Source organism: Myotis daubentonii, chromosome 4 (assembly GCF_963259705.1).
Source record: "Myotis daubentonii chromosome 4, mMyoDau2.1, whole genome shotgun sequence".
In the NCBI taxonomy this organism is placed as follows: Eukaryota; Metazoa; Chordata; class Mammalia; order Chiroptera; family Vespertilionidae; genus Myotis; species Myotis daubentonii.
In genome coordinates this window covers 115,373,991-115,400,624 of record NC_081843.1, presented here as the reverse complement: position 1 = coordinate 115,400,624, position 26,634 = coordinate 115,373,991, and the positions used below count along the sequence as shown (strand labels likewise).

General features: G+C 57.2%; 1 protein-coding gene across 5 annotated transcripts in view; it reads left to right on the top strand.

The window, feature by feature from the left end:
* The window catches only part of ARL15 (ADP ribosylation factor like GTPase 15), a 211,566-nt gene that overhangs the window by 70,229 nt on the left and 114,703 nt on the right, over window positions 1–26,634 (top strand). For 3 of the 5 annotated variants that reach the window (XM_059695020.1, XM_059695022.1, XM_059695021.1), the window contains 2 exons: window positions 5,046–5,105; window positions 18,635–18,843. In XM_059695020.1, the coding sequence (XP_059551003.1) occupies window positions 5,046–5,105; window positions 18,635–18,843 (269 nt within the window). Of the gene's footprint in view, window positions 1–5,045; window positions 5,106–18,634; window positions 18,844–23,093; window positions 23,199–26,634 lie in introns of those variants that run through there. The other 2 variants (XM_059695025.1, XM_059695024.1) reach the window with 2 other exon arrangements.

Genomic DNA, 26,634 nt, shown 5'->3' with positions numbered 1-26,634 from the left:
TCCCGCGTGGGGATCTGGGGGCTCCAGCCAAGGACGCGCCAGGGCTCCAGCCTAGAGCCTGCGATCAGGGCTGCGAAGGCACCCCAGGGGGAGGCCAGCAGCCAGACAGGTGGGTGGGGGTCATGCCGGCGGTTGTGGCTCGCAGGCCCGTCTGTGCCAGGCACTGTGATGGAGACAGTGCCACCGGGAGGGACCGGTCATCCGTCTGCAGACCTGAGAGCCCGGCTGGAAGTCTCCCTTGGCACAGAGCTCATCCACCCGGCTCCTCTGACTCCACAGCCACTGACCACAGCGGGATCCCCCCCACCTCACCTCACCTCACCTCACATACAGAGTGGAATCCCCCCACCTCACCTCACCTAACATACACAGTGGCCCCCCCCCCCCCTTACCTTCTTACCTAACGTACAGAGTCTTGAGGTGCTGGAAGAGTAAACAGCAAAAAGAAGGCAGGGCGGGTGGGACATGAGAAAGCAGGATTGTCCTCCTCTCCTACAGTGAAGCTCAGCCGCTCAGGACGGGCTCTGCACCCCCCTGCCTCTCTGCACACCCGTGCCTCTCCTCACCCTTCCCCGCACTCCCTGCCCTTCCGCCTCTCTGCACCCTTCCGCCTCTCTGCACCCTTCCCTGCACTCCCTGCCCTTCTGCCTCTCTGCACCCTTCCCTGCACTCTGCATCCCCCTGCCTCTCTGCACACCCATGCCTCTCCGCACCCTTCCCCGCACTCTGCACCCTTTCCTGCACTCTGCACCCTTCCCCGCATTCTGCACCCTTCCCTGCACTCTGCACCCCCCTGCCTCTCTGCACACCCGTGCCTCTCCGCACCCTTCCCCGCACTCCCCGGAATGGCTTCGGGTAGAGGCAGCTCGTTTTCACTCTGGACAGTGCCCTCGAGCAAGGAGCTGTGCTCACTCTGTCTTGTAATTGCACGTCTATCTATCTATATAAAAAGCCTGTGTCTGTGACGATCAGGACGACCAAATGACCGGTCACCATGAGGTGCTAGCATAAAAACCGACCAATCAGAACCTAATCTGGGTGAGCTGTGAAGGCAGTTTCTTCACAGAGCTTGTAAGAAGGTTAGGTCAGGGATGAGAACTAAAACTTGCCACCAGCACAGACCTGAGGTGCCGCTTCTCAGAGCAGCCAGAGATACACCCGGTAGCAGACTGGGGGCGTGATTGAAGGGCTGGCACCAATGTGAAGGCGGGGCCGTTCTGGATTTCCCAGGGGAGCCAATGGCTGCCTAGGAGGCGGAGCTTTTGACACTGACTGGCATAGAAACAGACCAATCAGAACTTAATCTGGGTGAACTGCGAAGGCAGAACCTAAGGTGGGGGCTGAGGAGGAGTTTTAGGGCAACAGCTGTTTGGTGTAAGGTGTAAGAAAGCAGTTCAGTTTTTTAATAACCAGTTTGGCAGTATAGTGCATATGGCTGGCTATCAGTCCAGATATAGGGGTTATGTATTTTTGTCTGCCAAGAGCATCTCCGCCTTCTGAAAAAGGCTTTCCCCCCCATTTAAGCCATCCTCTCCTATATAATCTATCTATACTAATAAAAGGGTAATGTGCTCATTAGACTGGGTTGACCGGCCATCTTCCGGATGTCCGACTTCCTTCCTGACAAAGCCACGGTGGTAGGGGTCAATCGGCTGGCAGGGGAGGGCAGTTAGGGGCGAGATCAGGCTGGCAGGGGAGAGCAGTTAGGGGCGAGATCAGGCTGGCAGGGGAGAGCAGTTGGGGGCGATCAGGCTGGCAGGGGGTTAGGGGCAATCAGGCTGGCAGGGGGTTAGGGGCAATCAGGCTGGCAGGGGGTTAGGGGCAATCAGGCTGGCAGGGGGTTAGGGGCAATCAGGCTGGCAGGGGGTTAGGGGCAATCAGGCTGGCAGGGGGTTAGGGGCAATCAGGCTGGCAGGGGAGAGCAGTTAGGGGCGAGATCAGGCTGGCAGGGGGTTAGGGGCAATCAGGCTGGCAGGGGAGGGCAGTTAGGGGCGAGATCAGGCTGGCAGGGGGTTAGGGTCAATCGGCTGGCAGGGGAGAGCAGTTAGGGGCGAGATCAGGCTGGCAGGGGGTTAGGGGCAATCAGGCTGGCAGGGGAGGGCAGTTAGGGGCGAGATCAGGCTGGCAGGGGGTTAGGGTCAATCGGCTGGCAGGGGAGAGCAGTTAGGGGCGAGATCAGGCTGGCAGGGGGTTAGGGGCAATCAGGCTGGCAGGGGAGGGCAGTTAGGGGCGAGATCAGGCTGGCAGGGGGTTAGGGGCGAGATCAGGCTGGCAGGGGAGGGCAGTTAGGGGCGAGATCAGGCTGGCAGGGGAGGGCAGTTAGGGGCGAGATCAGGCTGGCAGGGGAGGGCAGTTAGGGGCGAGATCAGGCTGGCAGGGGAGGGCAGTTAGGGGCGAGATCAGGCTGGCAGGGGAGGGCAGTTAGGGGCGAGATCAGGCTGGCAGGGGGTTAGGGGCAATCAGGCTGGCAGGGGGTTAGGGGCAATCAGGCTGGCAGGGGGTTAGGGGCAATCAGGCTGGCAGGGGAGAGCAGTTAGGGGCGAGATCAGGCTGGCAGGGGAGGGCAGTTAGGGGCGAGATCAGGCTGGCAGGGGAGGGCAGTTAGGGGCGAGATCAGGCTGGCAGGGGGTTAGGGGCAATCAGGCTGGCAGGGGGTTAGGGGCAATCAGGCTGGCAGGGGGTTAGGGGCAATCAGGCTGGCAGGGGAGAGCAGTTAGGGGCGAGATCAGGCTGGCAGGGGGTTAGGGGCAATCAGGCTGGCAGGGGGTTAGGGGCAATCAGGCTGGCAGGGGAGAGCAGTTAGGGGCGAGATCAGGCTGGCAGGGGGTTAGGGGCAATCAGGCTGGCAGGGGAGAGCAGTTAGGGGCGAGATCAGGCTGGCAGGGGGTTAGGGGCAATCAGGCTGGCAGGGGAGGGCAGTTAGGGGCGAGATCAGGCTGGCAGGGGGTTAGGGGCAATCAGGCTGGCAGGGGAGGGCAGTTGGGGGCGACCAGGCCGGCAGGGGAGGGCAGTTGGGGGCATTAGGCAAGCAGGCAGTTGAGTGTTTAGGAGCCAGTGGTCCTGGATTGTGAGAGGGATGTCCCCGGGATTGGGCCTAAACCGGCAGTCAGACATCCCCCAAGGGGTCCCAGATTGGAGAGTGTGCAGGCTGGGCTGAGGGCCCCCCCCCTCCCCCATGCACGGATTTTGTGCACTGGGCCTCTAGTCCTATATAATAAAGAGGTAATAAGCAAATTAACCCTCACGCCCTCACAAGATGGCTGCCTACGACCAGGCCAGCAGGGGGGTTAGTGAGGGACGACCAAACGACTGAACAAGCAGGTTGCATGGGGCAACCAGGCCGGCAAGGGGGTTAGTGAGGGATGACCAAATGACCGAACAGCAGGCTGTGTGGGGCGACCAGGCCGGCAAGGGGGTTAGTGAGGGATGACCAAATGACCGAACAGCAGGCTGTGTGGGGCGACCAGGCTGGCAGGGAGGGGCAGTTGGGGGCGACCTGGCTGGCAGGGGAGGACAGTTAGGGGTGACCAGGCCAGCAGGGGAGGGCAGTTAGGGGCAATCGGGCAGGCACACAGAGGCAATGAGGGGTGATCAGGCCAGCACGGGGGTGCAGTTAGGGGCAACCAGGCAGGCAGGCAGGTGAGCGATTAGGAGCCAGCAGTCTAGGATTGTGAGAGGGATGTCCAACTGCCAGTTGGGGCCTAAACCGGCAGTCGGACATCCCCTGAGGGGTCCCGGATTGGAGAGGGTGTAGGTTGGGCTGAGGGGACCCCTCCCCCCATGCACAAATTTCATGCATCGGGCCTCTAGTCCTATTTAATAAAAGGCTAATATGTAAATCAACAGAACGACCGAATGACCAGCAGGATGACTGGTCGCTGTGGTGTGCACTGACCACCAGGGGGAAGACACAATGCAGGAGCTTCCCCCTGGTGGTCAGTGCACTCCCACAGGGGGAGCACCGCTCATCCAGTAGCCGGGCTCACGCTGGTGAGTGCAGCGGTGGTGGCGGGAGCCTCTCCCACCTCTGCAGCAGCACTAAGGATCCCTGAGGGCTCCTGGACTGCGAGAAGGCGCAGGCCAGGGTGAGGGACCCCCCCCCGAGTGCACGAATTTTGTGCACTGGGCCTCTAGTGTTCAATAACAGTTGAAATCGTAAATGGATTGGGTGCTCAGGAAATGGGAGTCCGTTAACTTTGAAAAATTAGTGGGGCTGTTCATCGGAAAAGGGGGACTTGTATATGATGAGAAATTCAACTGAGACTGAAGCATCTTGTTCTGGTTATAATTTAAACACCCCAGTTTTTCCAGAATCCAGCTTCGTGTGGGTCCTTTCAGAAATGTTTTGTGTGTACACTTGTTTATGTGTGTGTATGTCAGTGTGTAAGTATGTGCACATATGTTACATATGTTACAACTGAATGGACTTACATGGTGATAGCTAAGTCTTAAATATGTAGTTAATCCTAAAGCCACACTCTGAATATAAACGACAGAAATCCTTTATTATATGCATTATAAAATAATTGTCTTGCATATATAATTGATTCTAATTTTAAGAGAAATATATGTATGACATCAACCACATCCATAAAAGAACACTAGCATACATGCTCTGAAATTCTAATATAAGAAGACTATACCTTAGACACCCTAATCTCTAGGGTTGCTGAGTTACACGTGAGAGAAACTTTAGGAATTAGTTCGATGGCAAAGGTCCCAGTAGGTTTAATATTTTCTTTGAGGTTTCTCTATATTTCCAAATGTCTTCTTCATAATTAATAAAATCTTCAAAGTGACATTATATATTAAAAATACGACAATATTTTGAAGAAAAAGGTTGCATTTTGCTGTAACACACAGCTATGTTTTGAAAAACAGTTGCCGGTAATAGCAGATTATCGGTGTATCTTAGAAATTGTGTTTCTAGTGTAACTGTGAGCTCAGAAAAGCAGCTTAATCTGACTGGAGAAGAGGATGGGGCATCAGTGCACTGTAAGACGCTGTCACTAACTCTCGTTTTATGTCTTGTTTTCTAATCGTAGGTTTTAGTATAAAGGCAGTGCCCTTCCAGAACGCCGTCTTGAACGTGAAGGAGCTCGGAGGTACAGCGTTTCCAGTGTTTCTGTCTCCCCATCTCCCCTCACGGGTGTTCCTGTGGCCCCTGTGGCTAAAACCTGGTGGTTCCTTCTGCTCATAGGTGGTCCTTTTTACCTTTGCCCCTGAGAATGCGTTTCCCAGAAACATCTCCTCTCTGTGTGTGTCTGCAAGGCTGTCATGCGTCCTAAAGAATATAAACTCTGTTTCCCTTCGTATGAATTCAAGAACTGGACCGCGAGTGCCATTTCGGAAACTGCACTCTTTCTTTTTACTCATTAAAAAGTGTATTGTTGAGTGAAAACGAGGAGAATGTAACGCCGTGTCGTAGAGAAGGGCGCCGTAGCCCCGCAGGGAGGGGCGCTCGGAGGCGGCCGTGTTTATGCTGCAGGTGTCCCGGGTCCGGGCTTGTCTGTCCGGTGAGGACTGTGCCGCTGGGCTCGCTGCTCTCAGGCGCCGTCACCGGCGAGGCTGTACCCCAGACCGCACCGCGCTCGGCCGATCGTTACCCTCGCTCTGGGGGTTTGGGCCGTGGTTTATGTCAGTCGGGGTCTTAACCGTGTAAATAGGTTAACGGCGTCACTCGTCAGTGAGGCCGCTGCGTCCCCTGGCGGCGCAGGGGGACACAGGGGGACGCAGGGCCGCGGGCACCTCAGTGAGGCCGCTACGTCCCCTGGCAGCACAGGGGGACACAGGGACGCAGGACCGCGGGCACATCAGTGAGGCTGCTACGTCCCCTGGTGGCGCAGGGGGCCGCAGGGCCGCGGGCAGCAGGTGCGGCGAGCTGGATGGCTCAGAAGGAGGTTCTCTTCCAGCTCTTCTTTAACTGCTCAGTGCCGTGTCCTGCCCCTGCTCTTTGGTAAAGCTCATTCGAACCATGCCCTGTTTTTGGTAAAATTGAAAGTCAAACGTATGCCATTTAATAGTGTTTGATGGCCTCCCTATTTTTTTAAAATATATATTTTTATTGATTTCAGAGAGGAAGGAGAGGGAGAGAGAGGTAGAAACAAGCATCAACATGAGAGAGAGTCATTGATCGGCTGCCTCCTGCATCCTCCCCCCCGCCCCCAATGGGTATGGAGCCGGCACCCCTGGCATGTGCCCTTGACCGGAATCAAACCCGGGACCCTTCAGTCCACAGGCCGATGCTCTAGCCACTGAGCCAAACCGGCTAAGGCTGCCTCCTTATTTTTAACTCGTAAAGCACGAGCTGGTCTTTTCTGAGGCTTCAGAGAGCCGTGCCATGGACGGGTGTACTTGGTCAGTCCCTCGTCCAGCCACCTTGCACTGTGTGGTGTCAATATTCCCAGTCAGGCCCGGCTGATGACTTCCGACTTCCCTTTCACATATTTGGGTTTGTTGTTTTGACCATAAACATCATAAAACATGAATGTCCTTGTAATGAACTGTGTGCTTGTACACGTAACTGTTAGATGACTGTATATACGTGTGTATCTGATTGATATGGATAACGTGTAACGGTGCCTGTGTAATTCGACGTTATCAGTTTTTTCTTGGACGAGGGTGTTTCTGACATCTCTCCCCTGAACCTTCCTGTAATCCTCATTCATGTGAAAGCTTCGCACGGGTCTTTTCCAGGGTCATCCCAGCCCAGTTCCATGTCGGCATGATTCCAGGGGTGGGGCCAAAAGATCTTCAGGACGCACCTATCCTTAAAGACCTCGTGGTTCAGTGATGGACACGATCTTGAAAACAATGCTTGAAATTAATGCAGTTTTTTAAAAAACTGAAATTAAGGGGGAGAATCCGTACATGGTTAGGGACGACTCAGACATGGAAGGAGGGGGTCAGCCCAGCCTGGTGTCCGAGGGGCGAGTTCCGTCCTCGCTACTCAGAGGATGGCTTGCTCTCTCAGCCTGCCGTCCCCCCCAACATCCCCCCACCCTACCCCCCGCCCGCCAGGCATCGGCCAATAATCTTCAGTGAAACTGGAGCTCGGGATTGTTTGCCTGTCTTCCTTGTTCCCAGGTCTCTCCTCCACCTTCGCATTCACTCTTTGCAGCGTCCTGCCGGGGAGCTGTGCGTCTCAGGGAGAGGCGCAGGGCACTGGGACAGAAATCGGAGGACTTGCTGGGGGTCACTTGGAGCCGGGAGGGAGTGACCTGAGCTGGCGCTTCCCCGGTGGGCTCCGCGCCCGGAGTGTGCCCAGCGCCTGCACAGGACGGCGCTTCGCGGGGGACCTGCCGCCTCCGGCCCGGCGCGGTGGTCCTCACCGGGGCCTTCTCGCTAGCGCTGTCGGTAAAACACGGCCGCCTGGCTTCCGGCTCAGACACGTCCACCTCCGATGCTGCAGCCGCCTTCCCCATTCGTTCTGCCTCCCGGCTCTTCATTTAGTCCGGTCCTGACGGTGCTGCGGGCTCCTTTCCTCCCCTCTGTCTGGGGGACAGCCTCTGCGTCAGTCTTACCTCCACGTGCAAACGACCTGGGGTCTTCCGCAGGCACGTCCTGCTCCCCCTCGTCTCTTCTTCGATTCGCTCAGCGAGTGTGTGCTGAGCACAGGCGTGTGCGGGCCGAGTTCTGGGACGAGATGGTGGACCCCGCTTCGGAACCAGCACCGGCCTGGGCAGACGGGGGCCTCTGTGCGCCTCCCCTCCCTCCCCGATGAGAGCCGGACAGCTCTCCCCGAGGCTGGGGCAGATTCTGGGGCGGCCCTTCTGTCCTTGAAGGGCTGTCAGTGCCGCCCTGGCTGGTGGGAGCGGGGAGGCACCTCCTGTAGTGAATTGCTCAGGGAGCCTTTTGTTCCTGCAAGTCAGGCTCTGTTCCTCGGGTTCTGGTGGTGCCGCTTTCCTTTGGGAAGTTTTTGTTCAAACCGATCTAAATTCTTTCTCTTTCAGCCCTGGCTGGTGTGGCTCAGTGGATAGAGCGTCAGCCTGCGGACTGAAGGGTCCTGGCTTTGATTCCGGCCAAGGGCACGTGCCCGGTTGTGGGCTCCATCCCCAGTGGACGGCGTGCGGGAGGCAGCCGATCAATGGTTCTCTCTCATCATTGATGTTTCTATCTCTCTCTCCCTCTCCCTTCCTCTCGACATCAATAATATATATATATGTTAAATTCTTTCTCTCCCAGTTATCATTAATCACCCGCCTGTCTTGCTCTGTTGTTTGTTTGGGGGTTTGGGCCGGACAGCAGGCTCCTGGGTAGACAGGTTCCTCTTTCAAAGGATCGTCCTTCCTGCCGTGGCTCGTGCCGAAGCCCAGCGTTCTGTGTGGTGCAGTCCACGCTCCCGGTCCGTTTCCTCACCTGTGAGCCGAGTCAGAGTCGCCCCTGCATCGTATGGCCCTGGTGAGGCTCAGTAACTCACGTCAGTGAGGCGTTAGCATTTTTTGAAGATTTACTTTTAAAAAAATATATTTTATTGATTTCACAGAAGGGAAAGGGAGAGAGAAACATCCGTGATGAGATAGAGTCATTGATCTGCTGCCTCCTGCACGCCCCACGCTGGGGACCGCGCCCGCAACCCGGGCCTGTGCCCTGACCAGGAACTGAACCCCAACCTCCTGGTTGATAGGTGGATGCTTAACCACTGGGCACACTGGCCGGGCTGGAAGGTTTACTTTTATTATAGTTATTCCCGTTCTCCCTCATCCTCCAAAAACACCTTTCAGTAAAGTGTTCTTTAGAAATCACCCTAGTCTCGCACTGACGGGGCTTTCTCTTTGTGGTCACGCCTTTCTCCCTGGGAGACAAGGTGACCTTCTCTTCCGGCCTCCACCTGTGTAGGCTGAGGAGCGCTTCCCCGCAGCCTGCGTGCATCCATGCTGAAGGTTCTGTCCCTCTCCCCGCACCGCCTCCTCTTTCTGGTCCCCCCTGGCAGACCTCTGTCTGTCTCAGTCTGTGTGTCTGGGAGCCCCCGCACAGCTCCCCTGTGCCTGGCGGGTGGGCCCAGCCGCCTGGCTAAGGTGGCCGCGCTGAAAGCAGTGGTCACACTGTGTGACCTCGCAGCGCGGACAGGGTCCACGTGGAGACTCCAGCTCCCACACCGGCACACAGGCTTCTGCACGCACAGGGCTTCCCTCTTGGCCGTGCACGCTGGTCGTCGAGGGGAATGTCGTTTCTGGACGCGGTGGGTTTGTTCCTGTTTGTGGGTGCGGATCCAGGCGTCCTCACATTCCTCCTCTTTCCCCACGGGATCCTGCAGCCGCAGTGGTGGCGGCAGCTACCTCCCCTCTGATCGCCTCCTGGCTGTCTGTCCGTCCGCCCCTCCCGCCCCAGCCCTCCCAGCCCCCCAGCCCCTCAGTGTTCCCTGCTGCTGTCGGACAGAAGGCAAGTTCCTGACTTCCTTTGCACTGATTCCGCTTTCTTCTCTGAAGACACGTCTGCTCGTGTGCGGAGGCGGCGAGGGGCTGTGGCGAGTGCGGGCTGCGCGGTTCCCGGCGCTCGGGCCCAGGCGTGGGGCTGAGCGGCTGTTGGGTTGTCAGCTAAGCACCGTGTAGAGGCGCTTCTCCCGCGCCCACGGTTATCGGAAACAGATGTGGACGCCGTCCCTTTGTCCGCCTGGAGGGCCGCTGGCCAGGAAGGTGCTGGGCCCTGGGCCCTGCTCGCACCTCGGGGCCGCTCACCTGCCAGGTCCTTTGCGCTCGGTTCTCGGTTTCTCCAGGAACCGCTCAGGCGCCCCCGCCACAGGCTCCCCGAGAGGGAGGCAGCTCTTGGTGCGCTCCTGCTGCTTTCACAGTCCTGTGGAGGCGGCGGTTTCTCCACGCACCCCTCCCCCTCCTCCTGCTCCTGCTCAGCGGGATCCCGGGGTGCAGCTCTCAGAATGTGTCTGCAGGCGTGCTGTTCTAAGGACTGTACCCCCCCCCCCCCGTCCCCCATCAAATAAACAAGGACAGTCACGATGCATGGGGACGCTCCAGACTCACGGACGCCCTGGCTGTGCAGCAACGGCAGAGGGGGGTCCAGCCAGTGTGAGCCCGGGGGTAGGCCGCTGCCTAAGAGGACGTGTGGCCGTGGCCGGCAGACGGAGAGGTTACTGTGGCCGCATTTCAGGGGCAAGCGGAGGCACCCGCATTGCTTGCCGGTCAGGAGAAGGCTCTTGCCACAGGAAACTGTCTTTATTATTATTATTTTTAATGTTTTTATTGACTTTAGAGAGAGAGGAAGGGAGAGGGAGAGAAAGAGAAACATTGATGAGAGCAAAACATTGATCGCTGCCTCCTGCACGCCCCCTGCTGGGGATCGAGCCCAGGACCTGGGCATGTGCCCTGACCGGGAATCGACCCCGGGGTCTGGGCGCCGGAGGATGCTTGCCACCCAGCCAGGCCAGCCGGGGATGACGCTGCCTTGGCCATGGGCACACATGGGCCTCTGTGGGAGGGTTGGCCAGGAACGGTGACCCTGGCCAAGGGATGTGGCAGCCCCGGCCTGGCCCAGGGCAGGGCCGGTCCCGGGGGGGCCTGTGCCCGCTCTGCCCGAAGCCGCCCGGGAAATGCCTCGTCTGCGTCCCCCGAGGAATTGGGAGGCCGACACACGACTCCCGGGGCGAGCACCTCAAGATGCCCTGTGCCTCTGCACTCGGCCTTCTCGTGCTGTTGTCTTATCTGTAACTGTGAGTGTCACAGACCGTCACTGCTCCCTCCCCAGGGAGTGGGCTGGAGAACGCTGAGCACCCGAGCACCCCGAGGCTGCTGGGGAGAGAGGCTCGGGGAGGACCGGCTGGTCTCCAGCGCTCGCTCCAGTGGGTCAGTGCGACTCGCATGTGCAGGGACGCCCCTCCGGGTGGAGCCTCACCGGGGAGGGCCCGCTGGCTGGGAAGGGGGGACCCGCCCGGCCTGGGCTGTGCTCTCACGCGGGCCGAGCGGGGAAGCGCTGGTGGGGAGCCAGGCCCCGCGGGGGGGGGGGGGGGGGGGAGCGGAGAGGCCCAGCCCGCCCTCGGTTGCGCGGACCCCGGGGGTGCTCAGCGTTTGCATTTGCTCGGGGAGCCGGCCAAGGGCACGCGGAGCCAGAGCGGTGACGGCCAGCGGCCTGTCCCTGGCCGTGCAGCCTGACCTGGGCTTGTGTTCTCCTGCAGGAGGCCCTGGGAGGTTTTTCAACGTCTTCCCATCTCAGCTCAGCGCAGCCCTTAGTCATCGCTTCTTCTGAGACTGTGCGCATACGGAACGTTCCAGACACTGGTTTCCTGGCCTGTGGGCTCCGCTGGGCAGCAGGGCTCCCCTGGCCTGTGGGGTCGCCGCCTCGCCCCCATTCCTCTTTAGGGCAATGAGATCATTTCATGTCGTCCAACTCGCCCGAACTCCCTCGGAACATTCGTGTGGGTTCTGGGCTGGGCTGCCTTCCCCTCGAGGGGGAGGCTCTCTGTCCCCGGCGCACCCTCCGCTCCTCGTCACCATGTGCGGCCCCGCGTGCCGTGGCAGCAGCGCCCGGGGGCTCACCAGCGTTTCCGCTGACAGGACGGCGTGTCCAGGCGCTTCCTCCTCCAGCCGCCGAGGAGGCTGCGGGGGCTCTGCTGTTTGCTGTGAACATATCAGCTTATGGATTTATTTTTAAATATGTTCTTATTGATGTCAGAGAGGAAGGGAGAGGGAGAGAGAGAGAGAGAGAGAGAGAGAGAGAGAGAGAGAAAACATTACTGAGGGAGAGAATCAGGGATCGGCTGCCTGCACGCCCCCCACTGGGATGGAGCCCGCAACCCGGGCCTGTGCCCTGACCAGGAATGGAACCCTGACCTCCTGGCTCATAGGTCGAGGCTCAGCCACGGAGCCAGGCCGGCCGGGCGTAACGAATGTATTTTTTATCTGCAAAGTCATAGCACCTGCTTGGCTCTGTCCCCAGGACCCGAGGGCCACCCCTGGCACCGGTGTAGGATTCTGACGCTTTATGATGTCCATTTCCTCTAACCCCGACTTCCCCGTCTTCATCTTTATTCCTGTGCGGTTGACGTTGTGGCGGATGTAACGTCTTCTTCCTCAGACGTGAACAGAGCGAATGCCCTGCACAGCGTGGCTGCCGCTGCCTGACCCGCGGGAGGCGGAGCCGTCGGGTGGGGCCGCGCTGCGACAGGACTGAGCACAGGGTCCTGTAGGAAGGATGAGGGCGTCACCCTGGGCACCGGCCGCCGTCCCTGTGGCTTCTCTCAGCTGCTCCTTCCCGAGGCGGCCTTTCCCCGTGACCCCCCCCCCCCCGTCTTTGCTGCGTGACCCCACCTGCATCTTGCGCTCAACCCCTTACTCAGTCCCGCACCAGCCTGTGCCGTCTGAGGAGTTGAAACACACGCCATCATCTGCAGGGTTCCTTGTACTGAAGTAGGTCTGCGGGGGGGGGGGGGGGGGGAGGGGGGAGGGACTTGCTAGGTTAGACCCTCACATCACTAGAGTGATTAGCTCAGTGGTTCTCAACCTGTGGGTCGCGACCCCTTTGGCGGCCGAACGACCCTTTCACAGGGGTCGCCTAAGATCATCCTGCATATCAGATATTTACATGACGATTCATCACAGTAGCAACATGACAGTTATGAAGTAGCAACGAAAATAATTTTATGGTTGGGTCACAACATGAGGAGCTGTATTTAAAGGGCCAGAAGGTTGGGAACCACCAGGTTAGAGTGATGCTGGGCACTTCGACGCGAAATGCTGTTGTGTTCATTTCTGTGAATATTTAATGAATACCTACTGCATGCTGGGCCCCGAGGGTGCACACCGCACACCACCCCCTCCATCCCCCCCCCGCCCACCACACACACCCTGAGCCTGTGTCTGAGGAGGATGTTGTGATGGGAGAGTGACGCTGGTGACCACGATGATGGGCGTTGTCCGGAGAAATTAAACCGCTGCACTGGGTTCTTACAATTGAACTGACAGGCGAGGAGGGGATCTAGCCCCTCCTGACTCCCCAGGCTCAGCCGGTCCTCGGACGGCTCCTCGAGCGGAACAAGCAGACAGGTTTGCTTTGAGGCGTCACGTGTGGTTGCTTTTACTCCGTGAGTCCCAGGTGCTGCCTGTGCGTGGCTGCGTTGAGTGGCCTGGATCGCCGTCCCCTCGAAACGCACCCACACCAGTGGCATCGTGTGGGAGGCAATCACGGGAGGAATCTGCCCGAGAAAGTTCATTACTGCTTTTCACCTAAGTATGTGCCTCCCTTATGGCTGGGAATTGAAAGTTGACTTTTAAAATAGGCTTATTCTCCCTCCCTTGCCAAAATCTGGTAAACGTGGCAAAGTAGATCAGAAAACAAACAAACAAAAGTGAGTTAAATCTGTAACAGACAGATTTCCGTCTGTGATACAGGAAGACAAGACGGAGCTTGAGGTACAGACGGTGGAAACGTGAACCGGGAGGGGACTGCATCCGATGGTCCGTCGGGGCACTTGCCGGAATGTTCCCTCACTGGGGCTTTCCATGGGGAGCTCTGCCTTTGTTTTCCTTCCCTCCTGTGCTGCGTAGTGGGTGGCAGCTGTGTTCGCCCACAAAGTGCATCGTGGAGTGTGGTGCCAGCCTCCGGGGTGGGCAGCGCCCGGCAGTGCACGATGCCCGGCGGGCGAGGAGGCCCCCGCAGGAGCAGCCCTGGTCTGTCCCTGTTCATGGCCAGAGGCAGGCAGCTATGAACGGAGGAGGAGCCAGCGCAGCCTCTCAGACAGAAGGCGCAGATGATCCCAGCACAGCCCGCGGGAGGGAGTCCCCCAGCGGAAAGTCAGAAGGAGAAGACCCCGGGCCTGGAGGCAGCAGAGGGGTCAGAAGAAGACGATCGGAGAGACGTGGGAGGGTTTTCATTCAAGAAAAATCACCCGGCGCAGGACGCAGGGAATGCAAGTTGGCTTTGAGATTGTAAATGGAAGTGTCGGCTGAGGCTCAGGTGTAAATTGGTGAGGGGAAGGGCCGAGCGAGGGCGTGTCCTCCGGGGCCTTGGGAAAGGAAGCCCGCGGACGTGGCGAGAACGTCGAAGAGACGGGCAGTCGTTACACAGACTCCAGCGTCCGTCTGAGAAGAGCTCTGAAAGGCGAGTGAAGAGGAACCAGAGAGAATAAAATAATCAAAGAAATAAAAGGAAAAGAGCCTCCAACATGGAAGAGGAGTGCTCAGACCTACGGAGCCCTCTGGTGCCCGGGGCAGAGGCATCCCAGAGGGACTGCGGAGAAAGCGTTCGCTGTGGTCACAGAAACACACGCAAACTGCAGTCAGGCCGGAGAGAGAGCCAGGAAAGGCAGGCTCTGCTCAGTCAGTGCAGGCTGTAACTAACCAGAGAACACAAAGTTAGTGCACGTCTTTAAGTAGGAAGGGTGAACACTGCAACCATGATGTAGGCGACGTACATACATTTAAAAAACCATCAGAAAGGCTTATTCAGTTAACGTAACATTCAGTTAATACAGTGGTTCTCAACCTTCCTAACGCCGCGACCCTTTCATACGGTTCCTCATGTTGTGGTGACCCCCAACCATAAAATTATTTTTGTTGCTACTTCATCACTGTCATGTTGCTACTGTGATGAATCGTCATGTAACTATCTGATATGCAGGATGTATTTTCATTGTTACAAATTGAACATAATTAAAGCATAGTGATGAATCACAAAAACAGTATGTAATTATATATGTGTTTTCCGATGGTCTTAGGCGACCCCTGTGAAAGGGTCATTCGACCCCCAAAGGGGTCGCGACCCACAGGTTGAGAACCGCTGAGTTAATGTAATGAATCATCTTAGAGGATCAAGTGAGATTTTATGAGATCAAATACAACTTTTGCTTTTTTTGTATCGATGCCAAGCGTCGTCAGTCACGAGGGGAATAGGAATTAAAATCCCCGCCCACGGTGAGACATCTACCATAGAGCAGCCCGAGCACAGCGCGTGTTGGCGAGGACGTGGAGGGACTGGCACGCCCGGGGTGAGAGGGGAAGTGGAAGATGCTGCCACCACTTCGGAGAACAGTTTGGTGGCTCTTGAGGCAAATGCCAACGGATCTTATAATTGAGCCCGTCCCCTCTCAGGAGAAATGAAAACTCAGGCTGATGCACCATCCTGAACACAGGTGTTGGTAGTCACTTTGTTTGTAACTAGAGGCCCAGTGCACGAATTCGTGCACAGGTGGGGTCTCTCAGCCTGGCCAATGATTGGGGCCGATCAGGGCCGTCTCGCCCAGTCCCGAGGGTGGGGGAGGGACCGTGGGAGGTTGGCCGACCAGGGGAGGTTGGCTGTGGGAGCACACTGACCACCAGGGGGCAGCACCTGCATTGGTGGTCAGTGCACGTCATAGTGACCGGTCATTCTGCTGTTTGGCCCATTTGCATATTAGCCTTTGATTATATAGGACAGGACGCAGCTCGACTACAGCCCGTCTGCTACCAGTTGGCGCGCAGGTGAGCAGATCGCGGTATGTCCATACATTGAAGTAGGATGCAGCAATAGAGAAGACCGGCCCGTTGGTACATGCCACAGCACGGTACATGCCACAGCACGGGCGAATCTCAGAATAGTTATGCCCAATGGAAGGAGCCAGACAAAACGGAGGGCACGGCCTAGGGTTCCCACACGGGGGTACGTTTATATCCCATTTCTATAAAGTTCTAGAAAAATGCAAACTAGTATTCAGTGACAAAGAACTTTAGTGGTTGCCTGCAGGGTGGGGACAGGGACAAAGGGAGGGTAGACTGGAGGGCTGACAGGGTCATAAGAAAATTTGGGGAGGGTACACTTACTGTCATGATCGTCCCCACGGTTTCACAGCTGCACACACAAGTCGAGACAAACTGTGTACTTTAAATATGTGCAGTTTATATGTCAGTGATATCACCGTAAAGCTATGAAGGCAGTCTATCCCCTTAGACCAGCGGTTCGCAACCTGTGGGTCGCGACCCTTTGGCGGTCGAATGACCCTTCCACAGGGGTCGCCTAAGACCATCGGAAAACACATCTATAATTACATATTGTTTTTGTGATTAATCACTATGCTTTAATTATGTTCAATTTATAACAATGAAATTGGGGGTCACCACAACATGAGGAACCATATTAAAGGGTCGCAGCGTTAGGAAGGTTGAGAACCACTGCCTTAGACAGTAAAACCTCTTTCAATCACCTCAGGCTACAACTCATTGGAAATGAGTTTTGTGGAGCACTCACACCATTTCCTGGGTGGCTGTCCAGTGAGGAGTTATTTTAAATAAATAGGCGAAGTTAACGTTTGTGGCTTTAAAAAAATCACGAATGGGGGAAGGCTCAGAAAGAAAAAGACCCATTTCTGGAGGATTATATATTGCTGAATTATTCAGATTAAATATGTAAGCCCTTGAAGCTCTAAGATCGCGATGTTATCAAATCCATCAATTTACTGTGTAGATTTGAAAAAATCTCCGTGCTAATTACAGAGGACGGGTTCATCTGTCTGGGCACACAGCACTCGATTAATCAGAGGCACACGCGTGACCGTTCATTATGCAGTGAGCGGGCGGCAGCTCCAGACAATCCCGCCACGGGCAGGCCAGGGGGCCTCAGCCGTGGGCTCGGCGTTCCCTGCGCAGCCCGAGCAGCTCCACCGACAGGCAGGTGTTGGCGCTGTCATCCTGCGTCGGCCTCACAGGGCAGGAGGCCGAGGGGGACGTCATGGTGAACACCCCCAGGTGGCAACATACGTGACAAAGCACCTGCTGCCAAACACTCAGCAGTCACTGGTGTTTAACCCGCTTCCTGTGCGTGTCAGGCGCCTTTTTGTGATTGTCAGGAGTCTTCACAGCTTCCTGCGTGGATCCCACACTCTCAGACGACACCTCTGGCTCAGGCGCCCGGCCGGGCCGAGCTCAGGCTACAATCTGTTCTCTTTTTTCATCTGCCTTTTCCGAGTTTCGTTTTGGTAGTGTCAGCGATCGCTGGGGTCAGTGTGCTCCGACCCACCCCCTTTCCCGATGCCGCGGTGGGTGGGTCCTTCCCTCCGCGCCGGCTCCTCCTGCTCCGCGGTCCTTCTGTTCCAGTCTCGTTGGACCCAGATGTGCGTTAATTAGTTAATTAATTTATATTGATGTCAGAGAGGAAGGGAGAGGGAGAGAGAGGTAGAAACGTGATGAGAATCATGGATCGGCCGCCTCCTGCACGCCCCCTACCGGGGTCGAGCCTGCAGCCGGGGCCTGTGCCCCGACCGGGATCGACCGTGACCTCCTGGTTCCTAGGTCCACGCATGAGCTCTTCTTTCCAAGGCCCGTGGCGCTGCCTGGGCCGTGGAAGCGCTCACACTCCGTAGCTGTCTGGTTACTGATGCTGCTTCCTTAAGAGACTCGTCCCCGTGGGTAAGACCCGTGGTCTTGCCCCCCAGCGCCAGTGGGGAGGGACCCAGGCTCCGCACTTTACTGGGCCGTGTGATAGTCTGAGGTTCTCTCCTGCTTTTCCCAGAAAGCCTTGAGCTGCTCAGTGTCATCAGGGAGGGGGCGCGGGGGGAGGGTGTCGGTCCTTCGCTGGAGGACAAGACCTGATGTATAGTGTTGGCTGGTGTCCGCAGTGAGCCCACCCTCCCTGCCCCAGGGCCAGCTCCGACACGACGTCCCTGCACACAGAGCTGCACCCCACTCTCACGCCCCAGCCCCCCTACCCCCCCCCCCCCCCCCCGGTGCCTACTGCAGCTGCCTCATGTGGAAGACGGGATCATGTGCACTCATCGGGGAAATACCTAACTTTTGTTATATAACCAGCAAAGCCCTCACCCCCACCCAAACACGTAAACTGCAAATCTCAACGTTTGTGGTTTACGTACATGAAAGCGGTTAGCTCCCCTCTCCTGGCCTCAGTTTCCCCAGTTACCTGGACTGGGTCCGCTCCAGCATCCCCTCCAGCCGCCTCCTCCTGCTCCGTGGTCCTTCTGTTCCAGTCTCGTTGGACCCAGATGTGCGTTAATTAGTTAATTAATTTATATTGATGGAAGCCTGATTCGAGCGTCACTCCTTTCCTCGTCCTCCACGCTCCTCGTTCCCGCATCGCGCTGGATCCCGGACTTAGAGCGAGGCGCGGGGCGCCGCCCCCCGCGGGTGAGAACCTCTGTCTTTTTTATCAGCGCCCCATCCTGTGTGGACCCCGAGTGCGCTCACTGCCGACGGGGTCATGCACTGTCCCGGAGGCCAAGCTTTCGGGTTGTCACAGACGTCGGCACTTAGACCCGCGTTGCTCCTCGTTCCCAGGTTCTAGCGGGGGTGACACCAGCCTGCCCTGGTGGCGGTCAGTTCTCCTGGGAAATGTCCCCGAGCTGCTCTCCGTGGCGGCTGGCCCACCGCTCCGCAGCCCGGCTGCCTTAACCGAGGGTGTGGGTGTCATTAGGTGGGACTCGGGCAAGGTCTGAACACATCCTTCCGACGTCAAGTCCGCGAAGTCCTCCTGTTCTCTCACCCGTTTTGGTAAGAGGTGCAGAGAGCCACCCTTGAGCTTGTGTGTTCTCCCCGAAGGTCACGTGCGCCTGCCCACCTGCCGGCCCGAATGCCTTCTCTGTCCCGTCAGCCGTGATCCCTGCAGCTGATGTTGAAGAGCTGCCGGGGTCCCGCAGCTGGGAGGTCGCGGGGGAGCGTGGTCGGGGCGGAGAGCCGGGCCTGAGAGGGTGTGTTTGTGTCTGCAGGGGCCGACCACATCCGCAAGTACTGGAGCCGCTACTACCAGGGCTCCCAGGGCGTGATCTTCGTGCTGGACAGCGCGTCCTCCGAGGGCGACCTGGAGACGGCCCGCAGCGAGCTGCACTCGGCCCTGCAGCACCCGCAGCTCTGCACGCTGCCCTTCCTCATCCTCGCCAGCCACCAGGACAAGCCGGCCGCCCGCTCCGCCCAGGAGGTACGTCCCGGGGACCCCGGGCTCTGTCGGTCGGGCGTCTCGGTCCACGCTCGCTGTCCAGGTGCCGTCGCTAGGGCCGTGCGGCGGTGCTGCCTGCCAGCCCGATGTGGCTTCTCCATGGCGGGGTCCGTGCTGCTGGTCAGTCCAGTGTCTTCCCCGCCTGAGCCCACTGAGCGCGGGGCTGCCCTGTCTGAGGGTTGGCGGCGTCCGAGGACTCACCTGGGTGTTCTCACCTGTGTAAGGGCTGCTGCCAGTTATTCGATGCTCCCCCCCCACCCCCCCACCCCCCCCCCGAGTCTGCGTTCTGAAGCCTCGCCCTCCGTCGGGTGGCGCCCTGGTCCCTCTGGGACACGCAGCGCCTGCACGCAGTGGGCCCGTTCGGTAACCAGCCAGGCTGCGCACTGACATCGGCCTCGCAGGTTCAGAGCCAGCAAATCGGTTTCACTCGGGACGCGTTCCCCATCTTCCGCGTTCAGTTCAGTGTCCTGTCTCAGCCTGTGTCTCTCCCGCGAAACCAGAGGCGAATTTGGGCAAATGATCGTGTCTCGCTCAGCAGACCCCGTACTAAGATGTGTGAACAGTTTCAAAGCTTCAGTTGCAGTGAGTTTTACTCTAAGCGCAGGGACACGAAGCAGGTGGTGTGTTCCTTCACACGGGTGGGGAACGTCCGGCCCGCGGGCCCAGCAAGGCCAGCCAAGGCCTTAGGGTGAGTTAACTAAGTGCCTGACCACACAGAGCAGCTGGTGGTTAGGCGATAATGGTGTGTGGTGTCATAGATCCCCACCTGGCCTCCCGTCCCTCTCAGTTCGTGCGCCCTCCCTCTGAGCCTGCGCTTCCCTTACCGACGCGGTGGCTGGTAGGAGCGACTCTGCGCTTTAGTGTGGAACACGGACGAGAAGCCGAGGGCGCCCACGTTCCACATCTGGCCCCCTCCCCCCCCCCCCCCGCCCCCTCACCCGCGAGGCGGGAGCCAGGCGGTGTTTCTGCCGTAAGTGGGCTGCACGGATTGGGGCGTTCACTCTGGAGGGTAAAGTGCTGGGTGCCGGTGATGACGCACAGACAAGTTTCGGTTTCAGAAAGCCGCTCCGTGAGGCAGGCTTCTGCGCTGCCGTGTGCAGCAGTGGGGAGCCCTTCCCTTCCCTTCCCTTCCCAGGCTGCGTGCGATGCCCGTGGGGAGCCTGAAGCCATTAAGATAAAAAATAAAAATAGCCTTCAGGGCTATCCCGAGGGCCCTCGAGGTGCAGGTCTCCCCGTTCTGTCCCGCGACCAAGGGGGCCTTTCAGCGGCTCGGCCGTGTTTCCCTCTGGCTCTGGCGCGGGAGGAGCGCGGTGGTGGCGGGCGTCCCGAGGGGGAGCTTGGTTTCTGATTAGCCGGTGCGTTGCTGAAAGTGTTAGGACGAGGTCATCTGGGAAGCACGTAATGCAGTACATGTGTGCATCACAGCGTGCTCGGACAGCATAACATGTGCGAACACACACACACTCTGAAACATGTCGCTGTCACACAGACGGCGCTGGAACTGCAAGTCACTGGATTCAGGTTAGGAGCAGTAGCGCGGGTACTTCTTTTCTCTTAACACATTTCGTACCGCTCAGGAGTTTTCTCGTGTTTCACGCACCATCTGTTAAGGACCGCTCACGAGTGTTCTCGTTTTCACGCCCATGGGAAAAGGAGCACATCTAGATACTTACGTAAACTTTGGTCCCTCTTCGTAGAGGAAAACGTTTTACGCAGCACCATACGTTAAAAAAGTACTAGGAACTTTAATTGTTTAATTGTTTTTGTAAATAAAGCTGTTATAATTATTGAAAAGCAACACCTAAAGTGCATTCTGATGATTTAAATAACGTGCAGTTTGCCCCAAAACGTGCGGTCCCTGGCGTATGTCTTAGAGATTTCTATGCGGTACGCAATGTGTTAAGTATAAACGCTGTTGATCTGTTTTGCTTGGACAGCGTAGGATTGGAGCTGACGTGCTCTTTACACCTGCGTGTGGTCAGGTGGACCTCACAGGCACTCGCCTGGCGCGGACCGAGGGGGCGTTCAGCAGTCGATGGTTCCGGGGTGCCCGGTGCCCGGTCCGGCCGGCTCTCCGAGGAAAAGGGCAAGTGTCCCTGGGGCCCATCCTATATAATAAAAGGCTCATATGCAAATAGACTGAACCAGCCGGACAACCAAACAACCGAACAACTGGTCGCTATGACATGCGCTGACCACCAGGGGGCGTGCGCAAAACATGGTGGGCGTCAGCCGAGGTGGGATGGTGGAGCAGCTGAGCAGGGGCGCCAGACCAAGGCGGGGCGCCGGCCACTGTCATTGGGGAGAGTCTCTGGTGGTTACTGAAAATTCTTTGCTCCCGTGCACCGCAGTCCTGCCCGGTGCTCGCACCCACTGCCGGCGCCTGGTGCTGGCCCCGATTGCTGGGGCCATCAGTGGGTCTGAGCAGTGGCTGCCAGCCCTGATCGCCCCTGAGGGCTTCTCCGCCACCCCCTGCTCCTGAGGGGCGATCGGGGCAGCAGCTGCCGCTTGTACCGGCTGCTGGCACTGGCCCCAGTGGCTCCATGCCGTCAGCCGGTGCGAACTGGGCCGGCACTGTCAGTGCATGGGAGTGGCAAAGGTGGGAGCGGGGCTGCTGGCAGAAAGGGAACTGAGGGCCAGACTGGGGCGCGGAGGATGGGCCAAGACTTGCCCCTGTGCCTACTGCAGCCTCGCGGCCCACAGTTCCTTTCAAGGTGCACGAATTCGTGCACTGGGCCCCTAGTCTTTTCAGAAGAGAGACTCCAAGTGTAGGAGGAGCACAGGCTCGACTTGAACGTCGACACGTGCACACACTGCAGCACGGGACCTGGACTTTGCACGTCCATCGAAATGAATCTTCCTCAGAGCTTGGCTTGGCACGGCCTTGCAGCTGCCATGCTGAGACTGCCTGGCCTGCACGCTCCCTGTCTGTGCACAGGCGTCACCCCACAGGCAGGTTAGCGCTTCATCCCGCCCACAGCTGCTCCCTCCGGACCCCCGCCCGTCAGAGCCAAGGAGCGGGCACACCTGGGTTTGGGAGGAAGCGATTGGGCAGCCTCCTCCTCTGTCCGTGGCTGGGGTGTCCGCGGCTCCTCAGCGTCCTCTGTGATGTCCTGTTGAAACTCCCAGGACTGTGTCAGGAGTTAAATCACTCCCTCACGGTCGGCACACAGCAGTCTGTGAATCTGATGCTACACCTTCTATCGACAGTGACCTGGGGGTGGCTGGGCGTAGCTTGCCGGGGAGTGGGGAGGGGATGGAAGGTGAGCGAGTCCCACGTGGCTTGAACTGTGTTTAGACGTGGTCATCTGCTTATCACTCCGCCTCTCCTTATCGGGAAGGTGTTACATGCCCTGGGCTCTGTGGCTTATAAACACGTTTATGCATTTGTACCTGCTCATTTGGGTGCACTTTGTAGAATCTCCAAGTGCTAAAGAGATGGTGTTCTACTCTGCACAATCCCTGTGAATTTGGGGCAAAATCCCAGTCTTTCAGAATCAAGGAAAATGCATTGAGTTCCCCAAAACGCACCGAGCAAGTCTCGGATGCCGCTGAGCAGAGGCGGGTCACGGCTCGCCGATCCTCCCCTCCTCCCGGCGGGATCCTCCCCTCTGGAGCTCAGTGCCTTATGCAAACCGGTCGCAGTCATTTATCCTGACGCCCGAGTGGAACGTCAAGAATTCGCTAGTGGTTCCTGAATACTGAGTTTCGAAGGCGGTGGGAGCCAGCGCACGCAGCGGGCAGAGAGCCGAGCCATCGCTGGGCTCCCGCGGGCGGAGGCCTCGGGAAGTTGGATCTGTGTTTAGTCCCGGCCTCTGTGCTGGGAGCTCGGCTCTGTCTGGGTGGAGAGCCGGGTTTAGACAGGAAGACAATGGTTAAAATTACCCGTGAGCCGCGGACAGGGCAGCGAGCCGATCCCTCCATGGCCCTTTTAGAACAAGCAGGGCCTTGGTGGCGGCCGGCCTCCCGCTGGAGCGCACCCGGCAGCCGCCTGGCTCACCTCGCAGAATTGCGAGATTGAACGTCTGGAGAATTCATAGTAGGAACTTCCCCCCACAAATCAGCTTTTTGTTTATTTTTTCGATAGCAAAACACGGGGAAAAAGAACCCCTTTACACCCTGTCTGGAAGCCAAGCAGTTCTTGCTACAGATGTTTCTCGTATCCACTTTGGGGAGGTGGAGTGAGCATAGTTTTCCAGAATTTACTCATAATCAACTCGTTTTCTCTATAGAAAGCATGCGATGACCATCGCAGACTTCTGTCCCGCGGCCCACTTCACTCATTAGGGAAATCCGGCCTGACTTCAGCGATAAAGCTTTGAAATGAGAATCATCTGAAGGTTAATTAGGTTGTTTTTACACGTCGTGCGTCGTAATTGTGTCTAATTTGTTTTACAGCCCCCACGGGAGAGCATACTTCAGCTGTGAAGTGATAGGCTCGATCGGGAGGCAGTTATGGGGGTGAGGTTACTATAGAAGCCGGTAAATGTAGCCCTGTCTCCCCGCCCGCCGGCGGCCGGGAGGCCATTACCGCCAGCTTTTCAGGGGCCGACCGTCCTTCCCTTGGCATTGCTGCGTCTTCTGAAAGGACCCGTGCTGTCCACATGAGGGAGGGAGCTCATCCTCCCAGCAGTGTCATCTCGTGTGGTAGGTGCCCGTATCCCTCGCCCAGACCTACTTAACGTTCTCAGAAGCGCCGTGTTCACTGGGGCCTGTGTTTCCATTAGAGCGGGTGTGAGATGTGGAAACTGCAGCATAGATCTTGGAAGTGGGTCTGAGTTCGGGTGACGGGGCTGCTCCCCCGGCTTCTGGGAACCCAGCCTCGAATCGAACGTCCGCGTGGAGGTGCGGATTTGTGGTCCCGCGCCTCCCGGTTTTCATGCGGCTGTGACTCGGTTTGCCATGGGATGGACGTGGAGAAGAGAACTTGCAGGTATTTCTGTCATGCTATCAACATTCCTTTTGTAGAGCGTGTTTTGTTTTGATTATGAACATTCACCTCTTTGAACAGTGCTTCCAATCGATGCTCAGTGCATTGTGAGTAGTTCATGTAGTTCTCACTTCTTCGTCTGTTCTCACTTTTTCACCTGTCAGCGACTCTGGAGAGAGTGCCGGCGTGGATGTATGTTATTTAACCACTACACTTCATGATAATTACCTGTTTACCGATAAGTAATTCTACACTGTGTACTTTTCCCCCTTCCTGCAAAGGGTCAGGGAGAGGTTCGAAGGATTAGGAACGTGGGACAGTGTTGTCGGTAAATACTAAGCCTCTCGTTTAATTTTTCTTTTTTTATATCCTGCTTGGCAGTGAGCAGGTCTTTTGTGGTAGCTCTAGAAGCGCCAAGTGTCTGATTTCACATGACAGAGTTTTGATTAGAAAATGCGAGGCAGTGTGTAGATCACACAGAGCACGCAGCTTCACGTAACGCGGCTTTCTGCCGATGGCGCGGGACCTGTGTGTATGTTTGCAGGACGATCATCGTCAAGCCTCATGCACTTCGACCTCCACGTCTTCCACGGACCGTGACCGCCTCTTGGCGGCGGCTGGGGCCTCTGGCTGGAGCTCACAGGGAGCAGCGTGCATACCTATCGCGTGAGCAGTGTGCCGACTCCCTTCTGGGACACGCACTTACTCCAGACCGACAGGAGATACAAATCACTTCTGTCCGTTCCCCACAGATGGACTGCACTCTGCTCCAGTGCAGTGGAATCTTGGGGGAGACAATTAGGGGCATGGAAGTCAGCTTCCCGCTGAGCGGCTGGGCACGGGGATGGAAAGGTTCACTCGCTCGCTGGGGAAGCTGAGGGAGGGGTCGTGTCTGTCCTCAGTGACAGAAGCGTCGCTATTCTACGTACGTTTCACAGCGCAACTTGTAGCCGAGAAAAGAATCCTTCAGAAAAGAGTAAATGTTGGAAGAGAATTTGCGAGTGTTCACGGCACACGCGGGATTGTTTACAGGCGTTCCTAGGGAAAGTTCATTGTATGTTTGGTTTCATTGATGCCAAACCCAGCCACTGGGATCCCGCCATCCGAGGGGCCTCTATGCCGGGCGCTGTTCTGAGAAGGCGCCGCGCCCACGGAAGGCAGACACGGTTCCCGCAGACAAACGCGTTACATGAGACGGTCCGTCTCTCGGGAACATGTAGGTGGGGTGACAAAGCGACACATTGGCAAACATAGTACTGTGTGCCCCCCAGAGTCCATTGCGTTCTCTTCTGAGACCCCCCTTGCTGCCCACCTTCTTCACGCAGGCCCGTGCATGTCTTCTTTTACGTAGAGCTGGCAGACTTGGGGATCTCTTGCAGTAATACTCCTGCTCGCTTTCCCTGCCCAGAAGGTTCTGTGCCCGCTCTCCAGCGCTGCCCCCTCCTCTGCCCGCAGTTCTCCTCCGGGCTGCCACCGTCCCATTCCCCGAGCTCGCCTTCTGCTACCTTCCTCTGCTCGGACCAGAGAGCCGGTGTTCATGATGCCACCTCAGAAGCCAGGATGCCCTTCACAGCCCGCCAGGCCCCCGCGCAGGCCCAGAGCGCGTGTGTTAGTGCGCCTGGTGCTGGCTCTTGCCCTGGGAAAATCCCTGAGAGAGTGTGTCGTTCTGTCCCCGGGGCTGGGCCAGGGCCCGCCTGACTTCCCGGGGCTCCCGGGGCTTGTCCTGGTCGCAGTAGGAGACTTCGTTGCCTGTCCCTTCTCTGCCTAAGAGATGGCAAGCTCTCTGAAGGACAGCAATTCTGCTCATTCAGTGGATGTTCTGCTGCTTCCCTCTGGCGTCACATCACCCACCACCTTCCCGGGATTTCCGATCCCTCTCCCCTCCCGCCTCCCTGTCTGCATGCCTGAATGTAAATGTTTTCCTTTCCTCCGCACCAGCCTGAGCTTGGGCTCTGCACGAAGCCTCCCCACTCTCGCCGGACCCCTCGTTTAACCAACTTGAATCTGTTCCGCCCCACGTTTACACGTGTTTGTTTTCACCTGCGTTTATACGTTTGCGGTTGTGTTTGTGCACGTGAGGGCCTGGATGACAACGGTGGCCGTTTTCCTCCCCCCGCCCCTGAGAGAACGTGGTGGGACAGCGGCTAATAGGTGTTGGTGAATCGCCTGTATTTAACGACATGGAGCTGATTGCACCGCCGGCACCCCGAGCTTGTAGCGCTTCTGTTTCCCAGGCGGAGGGGCTGGTTACAGTGAGACTCCAGGGGAGAGGAGGGAGGTGGTTTGAAAGCAGTGGATTCCATGGAAGAAAAACAAACTGTGCTTTGTAATGACAGGCATTGCTTATGACATCTGTGAAACTCGGAAGGATTTTAAAACTTCTTACATTTACCACTTTTTCTCCCTGCACATATCGAGGTAAAATAGGATTTTACTTCTTCCCGGGCCTTTTTGGCACACTACGCATTCGAGTGAAATGCTGGTGCGTTTCACCAGCTGTGTCCGTATTTCAGTTTTTGTTTTGTAAGAAGTTGGCGTTTCATTAACCCTCACTCACCAAGGCAGCGAGCGATCCTGCAGAAGCTCGCAGACCATTTTCTCCGCCCTTCACTCCTTTCATTATTTATTTATTTAGCAACAGAAAACTCTTTAGTTTAACCGCACATTCCCCCGCTTTCCAAGTTAATAGAACATTTGTCGATTTAAATTAATTGGAGGATAGACACATAGTTAACGTCAGTAAAGTGCTTTGAAGATAAAAAGCGCAATAAGCGTTAGTTATTATCATTATGATAATTATTATCATTATTGTTATTACATAGTGTCTGCTTGGAAGTACCTCT